The sequence below is a fragment of the Colobus angolensis genome, unplaced genomic scaffold, assembly GCF_000951035.1.
Source record: "Colobus angolensis palliatus isolate OR3802 unplaced genomic scaffold, Cang.pa_1.0 Scaffold112, whole genome shotgun sequence".
Classification (NCBI taxonomy): Eukaryota; Metazoa; Chordata; class Mammalia; order Primates; family Cercopithecidae; genus Colobus; species Colobus angolensis.
The window spans coordinates 1,750,444-1,770,027 of NW_012112253.1; the positions used below are offsets into that span (position 1 = coordinate 1,750,444).

The 19,584-nt window shown below is 39.1% G+C and overlaps 1 protein-coding gene across 2 annotated transcripts in view; it reads right to left on the reverse strand.

Moving 5' to 3' along the window:
* The window catches only part of TARSL2 (threonyl-tRNA synthetase-like 2), an 81,359-nt gene that overhangs the window by 19,120 nt on the left and 42,655 nt on the right, over positions 1-19,584 (reverse strand). For both annotated transcript variants that reach the window (XM_011957648.1, XM_011957639.1), the window contains 3 exons: positions 10,805-10,942; positions 6,909-6,986; positions 6,725-6,825 (listed from right to left, as the gene is read on the reverse strand). In XM_011957648.1, the coding sequence (XP_011813038.1) occupies positions 6,725-6,825; positions 6,909-6,986; positions 10,805-10,942 (317 nt within the window). The remainder of the gene's footprint in view (positions 1-6,724; positions 6,826-6,908; positions 6,987-10,804; positions 10,943-19,584) is intronic.

A 19,584-nucleotide genomic window follows, 5' to 3' on the forward strand; every position in this document is an offset into this window, starting at 1 on the left:
GGATTCATTGATTTTTTGAAGGGTTTTTTGTGTCTCTATCTCCTTCAGTTCTGCTCTGATCTTAGTTATTTCTTGCCTTCTGCTCACTTTTGAATGTGTTTGCTTCTCTAGTTCTTTTAATTGTGATGTTAGGGTGTGAATTTTAGATCTTTCCCGCTTTCTCTTGTGGGCATTTAGTGCTATATATTTCCTTCTACACACTGCTTTAAATGTGTCCCAGAGATTCTGGTATGTTGTATCTTTGTTCTCATTGGTTTCAAAGAACATCTTTATTTCTGCCTTCATTTCGTTATGTACCCAGTAGTCATTCAGGAGCAGGTTGTTCAGTTTCCATGTAGTTGAGTGGTTTTGAGTGAGTTTCTTACTCCTGAGTTCTAATTTGATTGCACTGTGGTCTGAGAGACAGTGGGCGTGGGACCCTCTGAGCCAGGCGCGGGATATAATCTCCTCATGTGCCATTTGCTAAGACCCTTGGTAAAGCACAGTATTAGGGTGTGAATGACCCGATTTTCCAGGTGTTGTGTGTCATGGTTTCCCTTGGCTAGGAAAGGGAATTCCCTTCCCCCTTGTGCTTCCCGGGTGTGGCAATGCCTTGCCCTGCTTCGGCTCTCGCTCGTTGGGCTGCACCCACTGTCCTGCACCCACTGTCTGACATGCCCCAGTGAGATGAACCCGGTACCTCAGCTGGAAATGCAGGAATCACCTGTCTTCTGTGTCACTCACGCTGGGAGCTGAAGGCTGCAGCTGTTCCTATTCAGCCATCTTAAGATTGTTTATCCCAGATTTTGATTTCTAAATATCATTGTATTGTATTTCTTGGTTCTACAATTTCCATTCCTCATTGGAAAAATGACTGAATCAAAAGCTGGGCCAGGGAACACACAAGATGAGCACTGAACACCTTACAGTGCCAGTGAGTAAAGCAAGTGTTTAAAAAAAAGGAAAAAGGATGACATATGTTAAAGGGCCACAGGAGCCAACATAAATTACCTCCCAATGGCAAAGGCTGGCATAATTTGAGCAATAAAGATTTTTAATGTAGTCTTTTATTATAACCCAAACTATAAAATATTTGCAAGTCTATACTTACATAAATTAATAACTGGACAAATAAACAAATGGAAAAGGGATAAATCTTCTTTATAGAATTATATAAAATATGTGCAGATATTCCCCTCTCCAGAAGGTGAAGCGTAAGTGTAAGCTTAAATGTGGGTTGGACTCAATAAAGAGTATAGAAAGGGAAAAACAGTAACTTTACAGGGGGAAGCCTGGCAAACATTATTTTAACTAAGTGATCAAAGTTAACATCACTAGTTATAAAGCATATTGTACATGCACACCTTTATGTGACATGATGAGAAGGAACTTCATCTCTGTGGTATTCTTTCCAGAGACCCATAACGCTAGTCTAATCATGAGAAATATATTAGACAAACTCCAATTGAGGGACAGTCTACAAAACACCTGACCAGTGCTCTTCAAAATTGTCAAGGTGATGAACAAGGAAGGACTGAGAAACTGTCACGTATCAAAGGAGACTTGGGGATAGGTTGACTAAATGCAAAGTGGTATCCCTGAGTTGGATCCTGGAATAGCAAAATGACATTAATGAAAAACATGAAATCCAAATAAAGCCTGCAGTTCAGTTTATAATAATGTACCAATGGTAGTTTCTTAGTTTAGAAAATGTAGCATGATTGTGTTACATGCTAACTTTAGTAAAAACTGAATGGAAGATATATGAGAACTCTTGTACTATATCTGTGTAACTTTTCTGTCAATCTAAAATTATTCAAAAATTAAAAGCTAAGTTCAAAAAAGTAAGTTTTTCAATGCACCAATTACAAGAAAGACTGTCATAATAGATTTTTTAAAAACCAAGACACAACAATATGCTGTCTAGAAGAAACTCACTTTGCAGATTAAAAGCAAAAGGATGGGAAAAGACATAGATATACCATGTGTGCAAACACGAATCTAAATAAAGCTGGCTGTATTAGTGTCAGACAAAGTAGACTTTACAGCAGAAATACCAGGGATAAAGAGGGACACTGCATGTTATGATAATGGAGACAAAAGAGTAAATTCACCAAGAAGACCTAAAAATCCTAAATATGATGCACCTAACAACAGAGCTTCAAAGTACATGAAGGAAAAACTGAAAGGCGAAAACTACAAGTCCACAATTACCACTGGAGACTTCCACACTCCTTTCTCAGTCATCAATAGGAAAAAGATAAAATCAGTAAGGATGCAGAAGAACTGAACACCACCAACAATCAACAAATATGACTGACTTTTGCAAAACATTACACCCACCAACAGCAGAAAACACATTCTTTTCAAGTACACCTGAAATATTCAAACCTGAACACATTTAAGAGCACTGAGACCATACAAAATGTTTTCTGACCTAGTGGGATTGAACTAGAAATAAATAACAAAAGATAACTGCTAAATCATCAAACACCTAAATATTAAAAAACACATTTCAAAACAATCCATCAGTCAAGGAGGAAGTTTCAAGGGAATTAAGAAAGTATTCTGAACTGGATAAAAATGAAAACACAAGATATCAAAAGTTATAAGATATGTCTAAAGCAGTACTTAGAAGAAAATTTATAGTATAAAATAACGGTCAGCAAATTATGGCTTATGAGCCAATTCCAGCCCATATCCTGTTTTTGTAAATAATTTTTTTTGGAATACAGCCACATTCATTAGTTTATGTATTGTCTATAGCTGCTTTCCCACTACAGATGCTTTCCCACTACAATGACAAAGCTGAGTATTTGCAACAAAGATTGTATGGCCTACAAAGCCTAAAATGTTAACAACCTGGCCTTTTATAGAATGTAAGCCTCTGTATTAAATTATATTATAAAAAGAGATAGGCCTCAAGTCAACAATCTAAGTGTCTACCTTAAGAAATCAAAAAAATAAAAGCAAATAAAGCCAAAGCAAGCAAAAGGAAGAAAGTAATAACAGAAATCAATAAAATTGAAAACAAAAATAGAGAAAAATCAGTGAAATCAGAAGTCAGTTATTTGAAAATATAAATATAATTGACAAATCTCTAGCCAAGCTGACAAAATATATATATATATATATAAAACTATATTATAATATTACTAATATTATGAATGAAAGGGGAGATATTACTATAGGCTCCACAGAAATTAAAAGTATAGTATGGTAACATTATAAACAACTCTATGCATATAATTTTGAAATTCTGACAACTTAGATGAAATGGATTAATTCCTTGAAAAGAACAATCTAAATTTTACCAAGAATAAATAGGTAACATGAATGTTCTCTATCTGTTCAAGAAAATAAACTCAGGCTGGGCATGATGGCTCACACCTGTAATCCCAGCACTTTGGGAGACTGAGGCAGGAGGATTGGTTGAGGCCAGGAGTTTGAGATAAACCTGGGTAACATAATGAGACCCCATTTCTATAAAAAATTAAAATTAGCCAGGCATTGTGGTACATGCCTGTAGTCCCAGGTACCAGGGGGGCTGAGGTGGGAGGATCGCTTGAGCCCAGGAGTGTGAGGCTATGGTTAGCTATCATCACACCACTGCACTCTAGCCTGCGTGCCAAAGCAAGACCCTGTCTCAAAAATATAAAATAAATATAAAAATAAAATAAGTACAATAAAATTTTAAAAAATAAAATAATAAACTCCAAGTTTAAAATCTTCCCAAAAGGAAACCTTCAGTACTAGATCGTTCCAATGACAAATTCTACCAAAATTTGAAAAATAAATACCATCAATTCTGCATAATCTCTTCCAGAAAACAGAACAGTATAGAATACTTCCCAGCTCGTTTTATGGGGCCAGCATACTCAGATACTAAAACCAGTTAAAGACAGTACAAGAAAAATACAGACCAATATCCCACATTAACATATGTGCAAATGTTCTCAACAAACTATCAGGAGATTGAATCCAGCAATATATAAAAACAATGACACAGCATGACCAAGTGGATTTTATCTCAGCAAAGTAAGGCTGGTTCAATATTTAAAGTAAATGCAATCTATCATATTAATAGGCTAAAGAAAAAAAATCACATGATCATATAAATTGATGCAGAAAAAGAATTTAACAAAATTCAACATACATTCATAATAAAAACATAGAAAACTAAGATACAGGGAAACTTTTAAATTTGATAGATAATACCTACAAAGGACCTGCAGCTAACATTACACAGTAATCAATGGTGAAACACCATTTGCTTGTCTAAGAATGGGAACAAGGCAAGCATGTCTACTCTCATCCCTCTCATTCAACATAACACTGGAAGCTCTCACCAGTGCGATAAGGCAAGAGAAGGTCATAAAAGTCATATATCAGAATGAGGATCACTGAGGAAAAAAAGTCATATAAATCAGAAATGATGAGTTAAACTGTCCCTATTTGCAGATGGCACGATTGTCTACATAGAAAATCCCAAGAATTCTTAAAAAAAAAAAAAAAAAAAAGAAAACCTTCCTAGAACTAGAAAGTAAGTTCAGCAAAGTCTCAGGATACAGGATCAACATAAAAAATCTACTGTATTTCCTTATACTGGCAATGAACACGTGGATGTGAAGATTGAGAATATAAAACCAATTACAATCACTCAAATCACCCCGAAGTGAAATACTTGGACATTTCTACACCTACATCTACTTCTGCATCTAACAAGATAGGCATAGGGCTTCAATGCTGAAAGAAGGTCATGGATTAAAATAATTAAAGTAGTTAAGATGTCAATTGGAAAAACTATTCAAACTGATCTCTAGATTTAATACAATTCCAATAAAAATTCCCACCAGAATTTTTTGTAGACTCTATTAACAGCCAAACAATTAGAATAGACAGGGAAAGCAATTCTGAAATAGAATGATAAAGTATTCACATTACCTAATTTTAAGACTTCCTATAAAGTTACAGTATTCAAGACAGCACAGTATTGACCAAGGGGTAATCAGTGGTCCCACAGGACAGAATTTGTAATCTAGAAACAGACCCACATATATATGTCCAACTAATTTCTGACAAAGATATAAAGGCAAGTCAATGATGAAATAATGGCCTGTTCTCACATCATCTGATGTGTGAACAATTAGACATTTAGATGCAAACAATGAATCTTGACCTAAATGTCACATTGCACCCAATGAACTCAAATCAGATCTTAGAATTACAAAACTTTTAATATAAAACAGAAGAAAATCTTCATGACCTGTACTTAGGCAGAGCTTATAGATGTGATGCTAAAGCATGATCCATAAAAGAAAAAATTGAGAAATTAAACTTTATTGAATTTAATAACTCAGGATGAATGGGAAAGTAAAGATATTACAAAAAATGAAAAAGCAAGCTACAGACCAGGGTAAAATATCTGCAAATCATATATTCCTCCAAGAGCTTGTATCTAGAATATATAAAGAATTCTGAAAACTCAACAGTAAGAAAACAAATCACTCAATTAAAAATGAGCAAAAAGACTTTGGCAGACATTTAACCAAAGAGGATAAATAAATAGCAAACAAGCACATGAAAACATGTTAACATCATTAGCCACTAAAAACATGTAAAATCAAAACATAATGAAATATTACTACACACCTATTAGAACTGCTTAACAAACAAAACCTGACAATACCAAGTACTGGCAAGGACGTAGAACATCTGGAACTCTTTACACATTGCAGGTGAGAATGCAAAATGATGCAGCGACTCTGGAAAACAGTTTGGCAGTTTCTACAAAGTTAAATATCCAATTATCATATGACCCATTCCCAGGTATTTAACCTAAAGTAATGAAAACTTCTATTCACACAAAAACCTACACACTAATACCTACAGCAGCTCTAGTCATAACCACCAAGAACTGGAAGCAACCCAAACACCCTTAAATGAGAGACTGGATCCACAATGGCATACTAATCAGTGATAAAAAGGAACAAACTGGCAATACATGCAAAACCATGATGAATCTCCACAGCACTGTGCCATGTGAAAGAAGTCAGTCTCAGAAGGCTCTGTACTGCAAGACTCCATTTACATGACATTCTGGAAACGGCAAAACTATCTTGATGGGGAATGCATTAATGGTAGTCAGGGGTTAGGAGTAGGAGGAATATGTGACCACAAAGGAGCAGCACAAGAGAATAACAGAATCAAAATCATTAAGCTGTACACACCACACACACTCACCCCCATCCCCCCACACTTTGCACACACCACACACACACACACACACACACACACACACACACACACACACACAGAGAGAGTTAATTCTACTCTATGTTCTTTTTTTTTTTTTTAAAAAAGAAGTTGTTGGCTTACAGTGATAAAATTGCCTTTTTTTCCTCTGCTTTTTCAAGAAAACATCTCATCCTTAAGACACAGACCCAATGCCAGCATTTTGTGAAGTCTTCTCCTCTGTAACTCAGGGAGAGTCAGCAGCCTAGATCATGTTTTCATGGCACTTTGTTCATATCTCTATGCTCATGTTTAGTTATCTTCCTCCCGCTACTAGACCAGAAAATTCAAGTTGATTCCCAACTGGATTATTATCAGGTAAACAAATATATATTGAGTGTATAGTACATATACTAGACATTCACTAATGTTTATTTCTATATTGCTAATACTCAAATGACAAACAATTAGAATATTAGTACTATAATATTTATCACATTCAATCACTCACCTAACATATGTGAGATTAAATCTAATAGGCAGTTGGAAGTCCAGCTGAATTGTAGCACATTGATGGTATCTGCCAATAGCATCCTTGATTTTTATGTCAATCTACAAATTAAATAATGTTTTCTTAGAGAGGGTATTTATTTTTCTTTTAAATTTTACTTAAAAGCAGCATATGGTCTACTTACTTTAGGGCCATAAAATGCTCCATCACCTGGGTTCATTTTCCATGGTTCTCCAAATTCCATCAAGCTATTCTGCAGTTGCTTTTTCAAAAGAAGAAAAAAGATAAAATTATACATTGTATTTTTTTTTACATACAGCTCACAAAAGTTACTATAACTCTTCATTACAGTCTATGTTAGTTCAACATATATTTATTGAGCATCTTTTACATTCAATAAACTATTGAGCAGGGACTACACAGAGATTATTAAGGTGCCACCTGCTCTCAAGAAACATAAACATTTCAACTGGGGAGAAAAGATCATTTATAAATTGTTCCAGTGAATTCCAGGTAAGCATTAGGGAGGGGACGCTTGGTCCTCCTCTTAACACAGGTCCCCTGTGCCCTAAACAACAACCAGCTTCTGCCTCCTGGTGACAGTTCCAAGACCCATTCCCCTTGTAGGTGGGGCCTCCACACATGAAAAAGCAGGAAAGCCTTGATCTCACTCCCTCTTCCACTCTGAGTCTGGGTGGGTAAGAAGGCCAAGAGGGCAGGCCTTGCTACTTCTTTTTTGCCTTTCCTTCACCTCTGCACATGTCTGGGAGGGTCACTTATAATTTATAGGGGTGTGGGAGCATGAGGCTCTACTTTTGTCTTCAGCCTAAGCCACTACATGCCTTCAACTTAGCTTGTAGTGAAGATGTTCCACATTGAAGGTGAAGGTGCAAGTGTGTATTAATGAAAAATTTCCCAGAGTCTTCCAGTATTCCCGTGAATCCAGCTTCCCTGGGAAGCAAGTGGGCATTCCTAAGTCCTTGGCCAAAGTACTGCCAAAACACGAACCAAACTCCCATCATCGCCTCCATCATACTGGTGCCCATGAGGGGGCTGATTTTTGGGAGTGACATACCTCATGGGGAAATCAAAGCAGTGGCAGTCTTAGGGCCAAAGCTGCCATCATCAAGAAAGCTGACTCCTGGAGTCCTGGAAGCCTTTCCCAGGACCTCAGTCAGGATATGATCTTGAGAGAGATGGAGATTTTATTCCTGGGATCCTGGGAGTGTCCCACATAGGCCTGATCTTACAGAAGCAGCTTCTTTTCTACTTAGGACCAGAGGAAGCCACCCCCATGGAGACACTTCCTGGGCCTGGAGGCCATGCTCCCCTGTTCCACTGTGTTTCAAAAAGGAGAAGGAACACAGGTACATGTTTCCAGGACAAGTGAGGCCCTCCTACAGCAGATACCAAGTGATGGAAAGAATTCTGGGGACTGCAAGAGGCTAAAAAGCCAAGGAAAGGCCAAGTTTTGGAGAAGAGGATAAAGCAGGGGTCACTGCTGCTCCTTGGGCCTTAGAGGACACAGAACAGGAGGGCACAGTAGGAGATGCCAGAGCCAAAAGAGCATCGGATTCATGCAAGATGTGTCTCTTTCAAACTGTTTCAGACACTTCTGAAGACAAAATATTTAAATGCTCATCTCAGTGATTTCCAGGCCAGGGTTAGATATTTGAGAGAAATATCCCAAAAGCAGAAGCAGGTCCATCCAGTCACACCCCTGGGTGACCCCAGGCTTTGGTTGTTAAACTATTTACTCCCATCAGTTAAGAAAAGAGCAAAAATGCTGGGACTTCCAGCCTATCCTCTCCATGCCAGGTCTATACTTGGTCCATCCCTTTTTCAGCTCCCCACACCCCGCCAAACTTCAAATGAACAGAGTAATGATAATGATACCAACACCTAACATCTACTGGGCACTTACATGTGCCTGGCATTATGCCTAACACTCCTGCAAATTACTTCATTTAAGTTTATCACACCTTCAGGAAGTAGGTGTTATCGCTACATCACCACCACCATCACCACCACTGTCTCATCATCACCATTTCATGCTTGATCTTGATGCTTAGAGATCTTCTATAATTTACTCATGGAGATAAAGTACTTTCAGACTTTAAAGTCTGGAGTAAAATGGCTCCAGAGCTGAGCTCTGTGTCCTCATTTCCTCTTCCTGCTTCCACATGGCTGTTAGGTAAACTGAGTCTGTATCCTTCCCAGGGTAGATAGTCTATCTCACTTGGCCCTCTTCGTCCATGCAGTGGATGTGGAAGAAGAGCTTAGGGTGGGCACGGGTCAGTGGGGAGGAGAAGGCCCTATTTAGAGCTCAAGGCTAAACTGCTTTTGTGCAGCCTCTGCTCGGCTTCTGTACCTATTAATCACATAAAAATAATTGTTACACTATTAATCCAGTGCTTCTCTGATTCATATTTCTTGTATTCGTGTGTTATGCTCCCATGAGTACAGTAGTCCCCCTTATCTGTGGTTTCATTTTTCTCAGTTTCAGTTACCCGCAGTCGACTGAGGTCTGAAAATATTAAATGGAAAATTCCAGAAATAACTCATAAGTTTTACACTGTGCACTGCTCTGAGCAGCAGGATAAAGCACTATCCTACTCTGTCATACCTGGGATGTGACTCGTCCTTTTGTCCAGAGTCTCCATGCTGGGTGCACTGCCCACCTGTTAGTCACTTACGAGCTGTCATGTTTCAAATCAACTGTGCAGTATCACAGTGATTACATTCACATCACCCTTATTTTCCTTAACCATGGCCTCAAAGCACAAGAGTTGTGTTACTAGCAATCTGGATATGCCACAGTGAAGCCACAAAATGCTTCCTTTAAGTGAAAAGGTGAAAGTTATCAATTTAATAAGGAAAAAAAATCCTATGCTGAAGTTGCTGAAAGCTATGGTTAAAAAAAAAAATCTTCTATCCATTGGGTAAGTTGTGAATTAGTGAAGTAGGAAAAAAAAATTCATGCTAGTTTTGCTGTTGTACCTCACACTGCAAAAGTTCCAGCCACAGTGCATGAAAAGTGCTTAGTTAAGAAAGGGCATTAAATCTCAGCACTTTGGGAGGCCAAGGTGGGAGGATCAGGCGGTCAGGAGATCAAGACCATCCTGGCTAACATGGTGAAGCCCCGTATCTACTAAAAATACAAAAAATTAGCTGGGTGTGGTGGGAGGCTGAGGCAGGAGAATGGCATGAACCTGGGAGGTGGAGCTTGCAGTGAGCCGAGATCGCGCCACTGCTCTCCAGCCTGAGCAAAAGAGCAAGACTCCGTCTCAAAAAAAAAAAAAAGGACATTAAATTTGTGGGTGAAGGCGTGAACAGATAGGTGTCCTAACCTGATTGCCATCAATTTGGTACCATCCAGGGTTTCAGGCATCCACTTGGGGTCTTATTTCCCATGGATAAGTGGGGACTATTATATTCCAAGGAGAGGAGAACTAACAGGCAGAGCAGGGTATCTGGCCATGACACCATCCTCATTTTTAATAAAAGCGAACACAGGACACACTATATCCTTTGTTTATTAAGGAAAAAAAAGCAATGTGATGAGCTCCTTATCTTGGTTTTGCAAAGCTTAGATGTAACGTCTTTGAGCGTGGGTGTCTTCAGACAGACACAGGGCGGGGCATGACAGGACGTGACTATGAAGGGGACTCCAGCATCAAGTAAGCACATCTACATCTAGACCATGCAGCCCTGGGACTCTACAGTTGAACTAAGATGACTCAACAGGCAATGGTTTAAAATAAACCTCATAAACCGAGAGTTATAGCAATCAGAGGATTTCTTTAAAAACCTGAGCCAGTTCTTAGTGACCAGCACTGAAAGACTATAAGTAAAAGCCAGATATGAACTTTTAAGTGTGAAGCAAATGTAAGGTATTATTATTATGACCGTCACAAAGAAAACAGGATAACCACATTCTACAACCTATACATTTATCCCACAATTTCCAGTTTCAAAATTTCTATTACAAATTATTGCATCCTCCTGCAAAGACGCGCAGCCTCTCAGGTGTTTTCCATACGACTAAAATGAAGAGGAAGTACAAGGTGTGTCTCTTACCTTCTCAGCCTCATTCCACATCTCAATCTCTCCTAGGAAGTTTTCCGGCCTTGTTGACAGGTTTAATTGAAAGGAGAAGCCAAATGTTGAGTAAACAGATTGCAAAAACTGCAAACACCCCTTTATTTCTTCTTCAATCTGAAATCAAAGCAAATGAAACATTCAAAAAGCACATCAAATTAAATTCATTTATGTTTTAAAAAATAATTTCTTCATGCCAGACAGAAATAAAGTATGTTTTTAATGGAGTATAGTTGGTGACCCTGTTTTGGTTGTTCATCCAATCCTGAGTTGAATCTTCATTGAGCGCTAGGCACATGCAGGCTGGCAGATTCTCCAGGCCAGAGCAGGGAACGGAGGAGTAGGCGAGGAAACTACTGTGAAAAGGCAGCGCCACACACAGGAGAATGGCAAGGAGGGGCTGCCCAGAGGAAGTGAGACTGAGCTGCAGCAGGGGACAAGCAAACGCTCTGCATGGAGTGGTAGCTCAGGAGCTCTGTGAGCAGAGGACACCCTGAGTTGAAGGCTCAGTGGACAGAGGAGCAGACTAAGTCAGGGGACTGCATATGATGGGATGAAGGGCAGAGGGGTAGCGTGGTAGGTGAGCAGGCTAGAGGCAGGCAGGGGCCAGAGAAAATTAAGTGCTTTCAAAGCCAGGCGAATGTATGGATGTTTTAGCCTGAGAACAATGGGGAGGCAATGAAGGGTTTTTGTTTTGTTTTGTTTAAGCAGGGGACTAACATGACCCAATGTGTTCTTTCTTTCACAGTATGTGGAATGAATTGGCAAGATTAGAAGACAGCCCCGTCAGGAAGCTGGCGGAGTCAATTAGGAGCACGATGATGGTGGCTGAAACCAGAGAGAAGCACCTGAAATGCAGGGAATTTTATGGATTTGAGATATCAAGTCTTTCTTTCATTAACTGCGATGGCTAGTTTCTTGTTTTGTTTTGTTTTTTGAGACAGTCTTCCTCTGTCACCCAGGCTGGAATGGAGTGGTGTGATCCCAGCTCACTGCAACCTGCCTCTCGGGTTTAAGCGATTCTTATGCCTCAGTCTCCCGAGTAGCTGGAACTACAGGTGCTCGCCACCACACTCGGCTAATTTTTGTATTTTTTTTTTTTTTCTAGTAGAGAAGGGGTTTCATGTTGGCCAGGCTGGTCTTGAACTCCTGGCCTCAAGTGACTCACCTGCCTCAGCCTCCCAAAGTGCTGGGATTATAGGCGTGAGCCACTATACCTAGTCTTTTTTTTTTTTTTTTTAAGTTCCTGGGTACATGTGCAGGATGTGTAGTTTATTACATAGGTATATGTGTACCATGGTGGTTTGCTCCACCTATCAACCCATCACCTAGGTATTTAAGCCCAGAATGCATTAGCTATTTATCCTGATGCTCTTCCTCCCCCAGCTTCCCTCCGACAGGCCCCAGTGTGTGTTGTTCCCCTCCCTGTGTCCATCTGTTCTCATTGTTCAGTTCCCACTTATAAGTGAGAACATAGGGCGTTTGGTTTTCTGTTCCTGTGTTAGTTTGCTGAGGATAATGGCTTGTGATGGCTGCTTTTAAGTGTCAACTCGACTGAGCTAAGAGATGCCAGACAGCTGGCCACCTTTACAACATTTATTTCTGGGAATGCCTGTGAGGCTGTTTCTCGAAGAGATGAGCATCTGAATCAGTGGAATGGGTAAACAACTTCCACCCTCCCCAATGTGGGTGGGCCTCATCCAATCTGTTGAGGGCAAGAATAGAACGCAAAGGTAGAGGAAGGGCAAATTCTGTCTCTTTTTGAGTTGGGACATTTATTTTCTCCTGTTCTCAGACATTGGAGCTCCTGCTTCTCAGGCCCACCGACTCTGGAACTTACACCAGCTCCCTCCTCTGCTCATCCCACTGAGGCTTTTGGCCTCAAACTGGGAGTTATACCCATCAGCTTTCCTAGTTCTCCAGCCTTTTTTTTTTTTTTTTTGAGATGCAGTTTCGCTCTTGTTGCCCAGGCTGGAGTGCAATGGCGCGATCTCGGCTCACCGCATCCTCTGCCTCCCGGGTTCAAGCGATTCTCCTGTCTCAGCCTCCCGAGTAGCTGGGATTACAGGCATGTGCCACCACGCCTGGCTAATTTTGTATTTTTAGTAGAGACAGGGTTTTTCCATGTTGGTCAGTCTGGTCTCGAACTCCCAACCTCAGGTGATCCGCCCGCCTCGGCCTCCCAAAGTGCTGGGATTACAGGCGTGAGCTACCATGCCTGGCCTTTCTCCAGTGTTTAATTGGCATATCATGGGACTTCTCAGCCTCCAAAATCAAGTGAGCCAATTCCCGTAATAAATCTCCTCATATATCTATATATTCTACTGTCTCTGTTTCTTTGGCAAACACTGACTAATACAAACATAACATAAACAATATAGTAACTTCCCACATGCTAAGCACTGTGCAGGATGCAGGGAATTCAGGAAAGAATGAAATTACCAGGAAGTAATAATATGTTTAGGTACAGTGATAATAGGGCATATAGATTTCCTGTTATCAGCCGGGTATGTTGGCTCATTCCTGTAATCCCAGAACTTTGGGAGGCCAAGGCGGGTGGATCACCTGAGGTCAGGAGTTTGAGACTAGCCTGGCCAACATGGTGAAACCCCGCCTCTACTAAAAATACACACACACACACACGAATTAGCCAGGCATGGTGGCGCACACCTGTAATTCCAGCTTCTCAGGGGGCTGAGGCAGAAGCGGGGAGGTGGAGATTGCAGTAAGCAAGATTGCACCATTGCACTCCAGCTTGGGTGACAACAGCAAAACTCTATCTCAAAAAAAAAAAAAAAAAAGATTTCCTGTTACCATCCTGCTATTGATTTCTACTTTAATTCCATGGGGTTGGAAAAAACACTTTGTATAATTTCAATTCTTTTAAACTTGTTGAGGTTTGTTTGATGGCCCGGGATATAATCCACCGTAGTTTAAATGTTTTGTGGGCACTTGAACAGAATATGTGTTCTGCTGTTGTTGGGTGCTCTACACAAGTCAGGTTGATTGCATAGCGGAGCTCTTCTATATCATTGCTGATTTTCTGCCTAGTTATTCTGTTCTTTTTTGAGAGAGGGGTGTTGAAGTTTCCAAATATAATTGTGAATTTGTCTATTTCTCCTTTCAATTTATCAGTTTTTGCTTTACATATTTTACAGCTCTGTTGTATGATGCCCACACATTTAGGATTGCTATGTCTCTGCAGTGGATTGACCCTTTTATCATTATGTAATCTCTGTCTTGAAGTCTATTTTATCTGATATTAATATAGCCATCCTAGATTTCTTTTGATTATTTGTATAATATTTTGCCATCCTTTTACTTTCAATCTGACTTTAGTGTTATTAGTTGGAGTGTATTTCTTGTAGGGAGCATATTGTTGGGTCATTTTTTTTTTTTTTTTTTGAGATGGAATATCACTGTCACCCAGGCTGGAGCGCAGTGGCATGCTCTCGGCTCACTGCAACCTCTGCCTCCCAAGTTCAAGTGATTCTCTTGCCTCAGCATCCTCAATAGCTGGGATTACAGGTGTGCACCACCACACCCAGCTAATTTATGTATTTTTAGTAGAGATGGGGTTTCACCATGTTGGTTAGGCTGGTCTTGAACTCCTGACCTCGTGATCTGCCCACCCTGGCCTCCCAAAGTGCTGGGATTACAGGCATGAGCCACCTCGCCCAGCCTGGGTCATATTTTTTAATCCACTATGTCAATCTCTTTTAATTGGTTTATTTAGACCATTTACACTTAATGTAATATGTTAAGGCTTTACACTGCCTTTTTGTTTCCTTCTTGTTCTCTCTTGTTATTCATTTCTGTTTTCTTTTTCCTGTCTTCCTATGGATTACTTTAACATTTTTTTTGGAATTCAATTCCAATTTATCTATAGGTTCTCTTAGTGTATCTCTCTGCCTATAGCTTTGTTTTTCAGTGGTTTTTCTAGGTATTATATAACTATCAGTCTAGATATTGTTACTTGGTGCTCAGGTGAAGTACAGAAACTTTTATTCCCTTTGCCCTCCCCCATTTACAGTATAATTTTCTTAAACATTTCTTCTACATACATTTAGAACATCAGAAAGAGCATGTGATTTTTACTTCAACGATCAAACATAATTTAGAAAACGCAAAAGAAGGAAAATATATTGTATTTACCTGTTTTTATTTTCACAATCTTTTTCTTCCTAAAGTTCCCTAACTCCTCTTTTCATCATTTCCTTTCTGTTTAGAAAACTTCCTATAGCCATTCTTTTGGTGGGTCCAATGTCTTGCTTTCCCCTCAATTCCTGAAGGGTATTTTCTATAGACATAGATTTCTGGATTGAAAATTCCTTTTTCTTTTTTCAGCACTTGAAAAGTATTGTGCCACTTCCTTCTGGCCTCCAGGATTTTTTTTGTTTTTGTTTTTTAATGAGAAATTGCTATCAAATTGTTTTTCTCTTTAAAGGTAATGCATCATTTCTCTCTCATTGCTTGCAAGCTTTTTCTTTATCTTTAGTTTTCAGTTTACTATGATGTATCTTGGTGTAGGTTTCTTTGAATTTATCCTGAACAGTTTCTTGAATCTGTAGATGTCTTTTGCCAAATTTGGCAAGTTGTCAGCTATTATTTCTTTGAGTACTTTTTCACTCCCACCTTCAGTCTCCTCTCCTTTCAAAATTATGATGATATGAATGTCAGATATCTTGTCATATCCCACTGTTCTCAGGCTCTGTTCTTTTCTCTTTCAGTCTGTTTTCTCTGTTTTTCAGATTGGGTAATTTCTTGTCTTCAAGTCTGTCTTTACCATTCTGCTTATGAATCTATTCACTGAATATTATATTTCTCAGTTCAAAATTACCATTTGGTTCTTCTTTATATCTTCTATTTCTTTCCTGAGATTTTCTGTTTATTTGCTGACTTTGTAATTTTTGTTTGTTTCAAGTGTGTTAGTAATTGCTCATTAGTTAGTAATTGCATTTTTATGGTGGTTGCTTTAAAATTTCTGTCAGACAATTATAACATCTTTGTTATCTCACTGTTACTGTTCATAGATTGTCTTTTTAAATTCAAGTTGAGATTTTTCTTGTTCTTAGCATGATGAGTGATTTTCAATTTCTTAAACCTGGACATTTTGGGTTTTATAATAAGCCTCTGGATCTTAAATGTTGTTTTAGCTGACTTCCACTGACGCTCTTCCAGCAGGGGGAAGACAGTATTGGCCAGTTACTGTCAGGTGGGAAAAGCAGTCCAAGCTTTTGGAAAGGAAGTAAGGGGAGAGGAGTTCCTCATTACTTCTGGGTTGCATGGGTGTTCTAGCTCCCCTTCCATGGCCATTACTGCACACAGAATGCATGGCCTCATGACCAATGGGCAGTGAAAAAGTCTTATCTTTCCACTAGATGTCTTCTGATACTACTCAAGCAGGAGTGGAAGAGGCACCTCATTACTTCCAGGGGAGGGTGAAAGTCCAAGCTCCCCTACATAGTCTTCACGGACACTGCTGGGTTGGAGGAGGGGGATGGGATATCCTGTTAAGGCAGGAGTAAAAGTCCCAGCTTCCTAATAAGCCTTCTCTTACCCATTCCAACAGGTGTTGGGGTACTTATTTAGAGCCTGGTGAGAGTTAAAATATAAGCTTCTCAATCAGCCTTTGCTGGCATATAAAGGGCCACAGTTTTTTTCTGTGGTGTCTGGCTAAAAAAAAGTTTTAGATATTGTCCAAAACTTTTCTATCTTTCTAGGCTGCCCTTTTCCCAGTCCTTTGGCTACAGCAAGCAGACTTCTGTTGGCCTATTTCATCTATGCCTGTTGGCATTTGTTGGTTGCCAAGTCTGGAACATATGTGGCAAAAAACAAAACAAAACAAAACAAAACAAAAACACCTAAGGAACTCACTATCATGTTGTTTCTTAGGTCCTGATGTCCATAGCCAGTGTGCCTTTGTTCTCACCACATTTCAGAGTCTCGTGTTTGTTTTATATATACTATCCAAGGTTTTTACTTGTACTTAGAGGGAAGGATAGGGAAAGCACCTACTTCATCTGCCCCAAAGCAAGTCTTTGTTGCTCATTGTTTAACTGGGTTGTCTGTTTTCTTATTGAGGTTTGAATATTAATTAAGTATTCTGGATTTAAGTCCTTTATTTGATATACGCCTCACAAATATTTTCTCCCAGTCTGTGACCTGTCTTTCCTGTGTCTGATCAGTATCTTTTGAAGAGCAGAAGTTTTAAATTTTGGGGAATCCAATTTATCAACTTCTTTCTTTTATGGATTGCCCTTTGGTGTCATATCTGAGAAATCATTACCTTCACCTAATCGCAAAGATTTTCCCCAATTTTTATTCTAGAACTTTTGTTTTGTATTTTTAGGTTTTACATTTAGGACTGTGATTCATCTTAATTTTTTCATATGGTATGAGGTATGAATCCTCATACCTCATGTTTTGCATATGCATACACAATCATTCTAGCATCATTTGTTGAAAATATTATCTTGCCTCCATTTTATTGCCTTTGAATCTTAATTAAAAATCAGTTGTCCATATATTTGTGTCTATTTCTAGACTCTGTTTTGCTGATTTATTTGTCTATCTAGACTAGCATGATTACTGTAGTTTCTAATAATTCTTGAAATCAAGCATAGTGAGCCTTCCAAATTTGTTTTTATTTTTCAAAGTTCTTTTGGCTATTCTAGGTTCTTGTGATTTCTATATGAATTTTAGAATCAGCATGCCAACTCTTACAGGGAAAAAAAAAGTCTGCTTGGGTATTGACTGGGATTGTACTGACTTTATGGATTAATTTGGGGATAACTGATATTTTAATAATATTTAGTCTTCCAACCCATGAATAAGGTATATTTCATTTATTTAGGCCTTTTTTATTTTTTTTATTATACTTTAATTTCTAGGGTACATATGCGCAATGTGCAGGTTTGTTACATATGTATACATGTGCCATGTTGGTGTGCTGCACCCATTAACTTGTTATTTACATTAGGTATATTTCCTAAAGCTGTCCCTCCCTCCTTCTCCCACCCCACAACAGGCCCCGGTGTGTGATGTTCCCTTTCCTGTGTCCAAGTGTTCTCATTGTTCAATTCCCACCTATGAGTGACAATATGCGGTGTTTGGTTATTTGTCCTTGCGAGAGTTTGCTGAGAATGATGGTTTCCAGCTGCATCCATGTCCCTGCAAAGGACATGAACTCATCCTTTTTTATGGCTGCGTAGTATTCCATGGTATATATGTGCCACATTTTCTTAATCCAGACTGTCACTGATGGACATTTGGGTTGGTTCCAAGTCTTTGCTATCATGAATAGTGCCGCATTAAACAAACGTGTGCATGTGTCTTTATAGCAGCATGATATATAATCCTTTGGGTATATACCCAGTAATGGGATGGCTGGGTCAAATGGTATTTCTAGTTCTAGATCCTTGAGGAATCACCACCGTGTCTCCCACAATGGTTGAACTAGTTTACAGTCCCACCCACAGCGTAAAAGTGTTCCTATTTCTCCATATCCTCTCCAGCACCTGTTGTTTCCTGACTTTTTAATGATCGCCATTCTAACTGGTGTGAGATGGTATCTCATTGTGGTTTTGATTTTCATTTCTGATGGCCAGTGATGATGAGCATTTTTTCATGTGTCTGTTGGCTGCATAAATGTCTTCTTTTGAGAAGTGTCTGTTCATATCCTTCACCCACTTTTTGAGGGGGTTGTTTTTTTTCTTGTAAATTTGTTTGAGTTCTTTGTAGATTCTGGATATTAGCCCTTTGTCAGATGAGAAGACTGCAAAAATTTTTTCCCATTCTGTAGGTTGCCTGTTCACTCTGATGGTAGTTTCTTTTGCTGTGCAGAAGCTCTTCAGTTTAATTAGATCCCATTTGTCAATTTTGGCTTTTATTGCCATTGCTTTTGGTGTTTAGACATGAAGTCATTGCCCATGACTATGTCCTGAATGGTATTGCCTAGGTTTTCTTCTAGGGTTTTTATGGTTTTAGGTCTATCATTTAAGTCTTTAATCCATCTTGAATTAATTTTTGTATAAGGTGTAAGGAAGGGATCCAGTTTCAGCTTTCTACATACGGCTAGCCAGTTTTCCCAGCACCATTTATTAAATAGGGAATCCTTTCCCCATTTCTTATTTTTGTCAGGTTTGTCAAAGATCAGAAGGTTGTAGATGTGTGGTATTATTTCTGAGGGCTCTGTTCTGTTCCGTTGGTCTAGATCTCTGTTTTGGTACCAATACCATGCTGTTTTGGTTACTGTAGCCTTGTATTACAGTTTGAAGTCACGTAGTGTGATGCCTTCAGCTTTGTTCTTTTGGCTTACGATTACTTGGCAATGTGGGCTCTTTTTTGGTTCCATAAGAACTTTAAAGTAGTTTTCTCCAATTCTGTGAAGAAAGTCATTGGTATCTTGATGGGGATGGCATTGAATCTATAAATTACCTTGGGCAGTATAGCCATTTTCACAATATTGATTCTTCTTATCCATGAGCATGGAATGCTCTTCCATTTGTTTGTGTCCTCTTTTATTTTGTTGCGCAGTGGTTTGCAGTCCTCCTTGAAAAGGTCCTTCACATCCCTTGTAAGTTGGATTCCTAGGCATTTTATTCTCTTTGAAGCAATTGTGAATGGGAGTTCACTCATGATTTGGCTCTCTGTTTGTCTGTTATTGGTGTATAAGAATGCTTGTGATTTTTGCAGATTGATTTTGTATCCTGATACTTTGCTGAAGTTCCTTATCAGCTTAAGGAGATTTTGGGCTG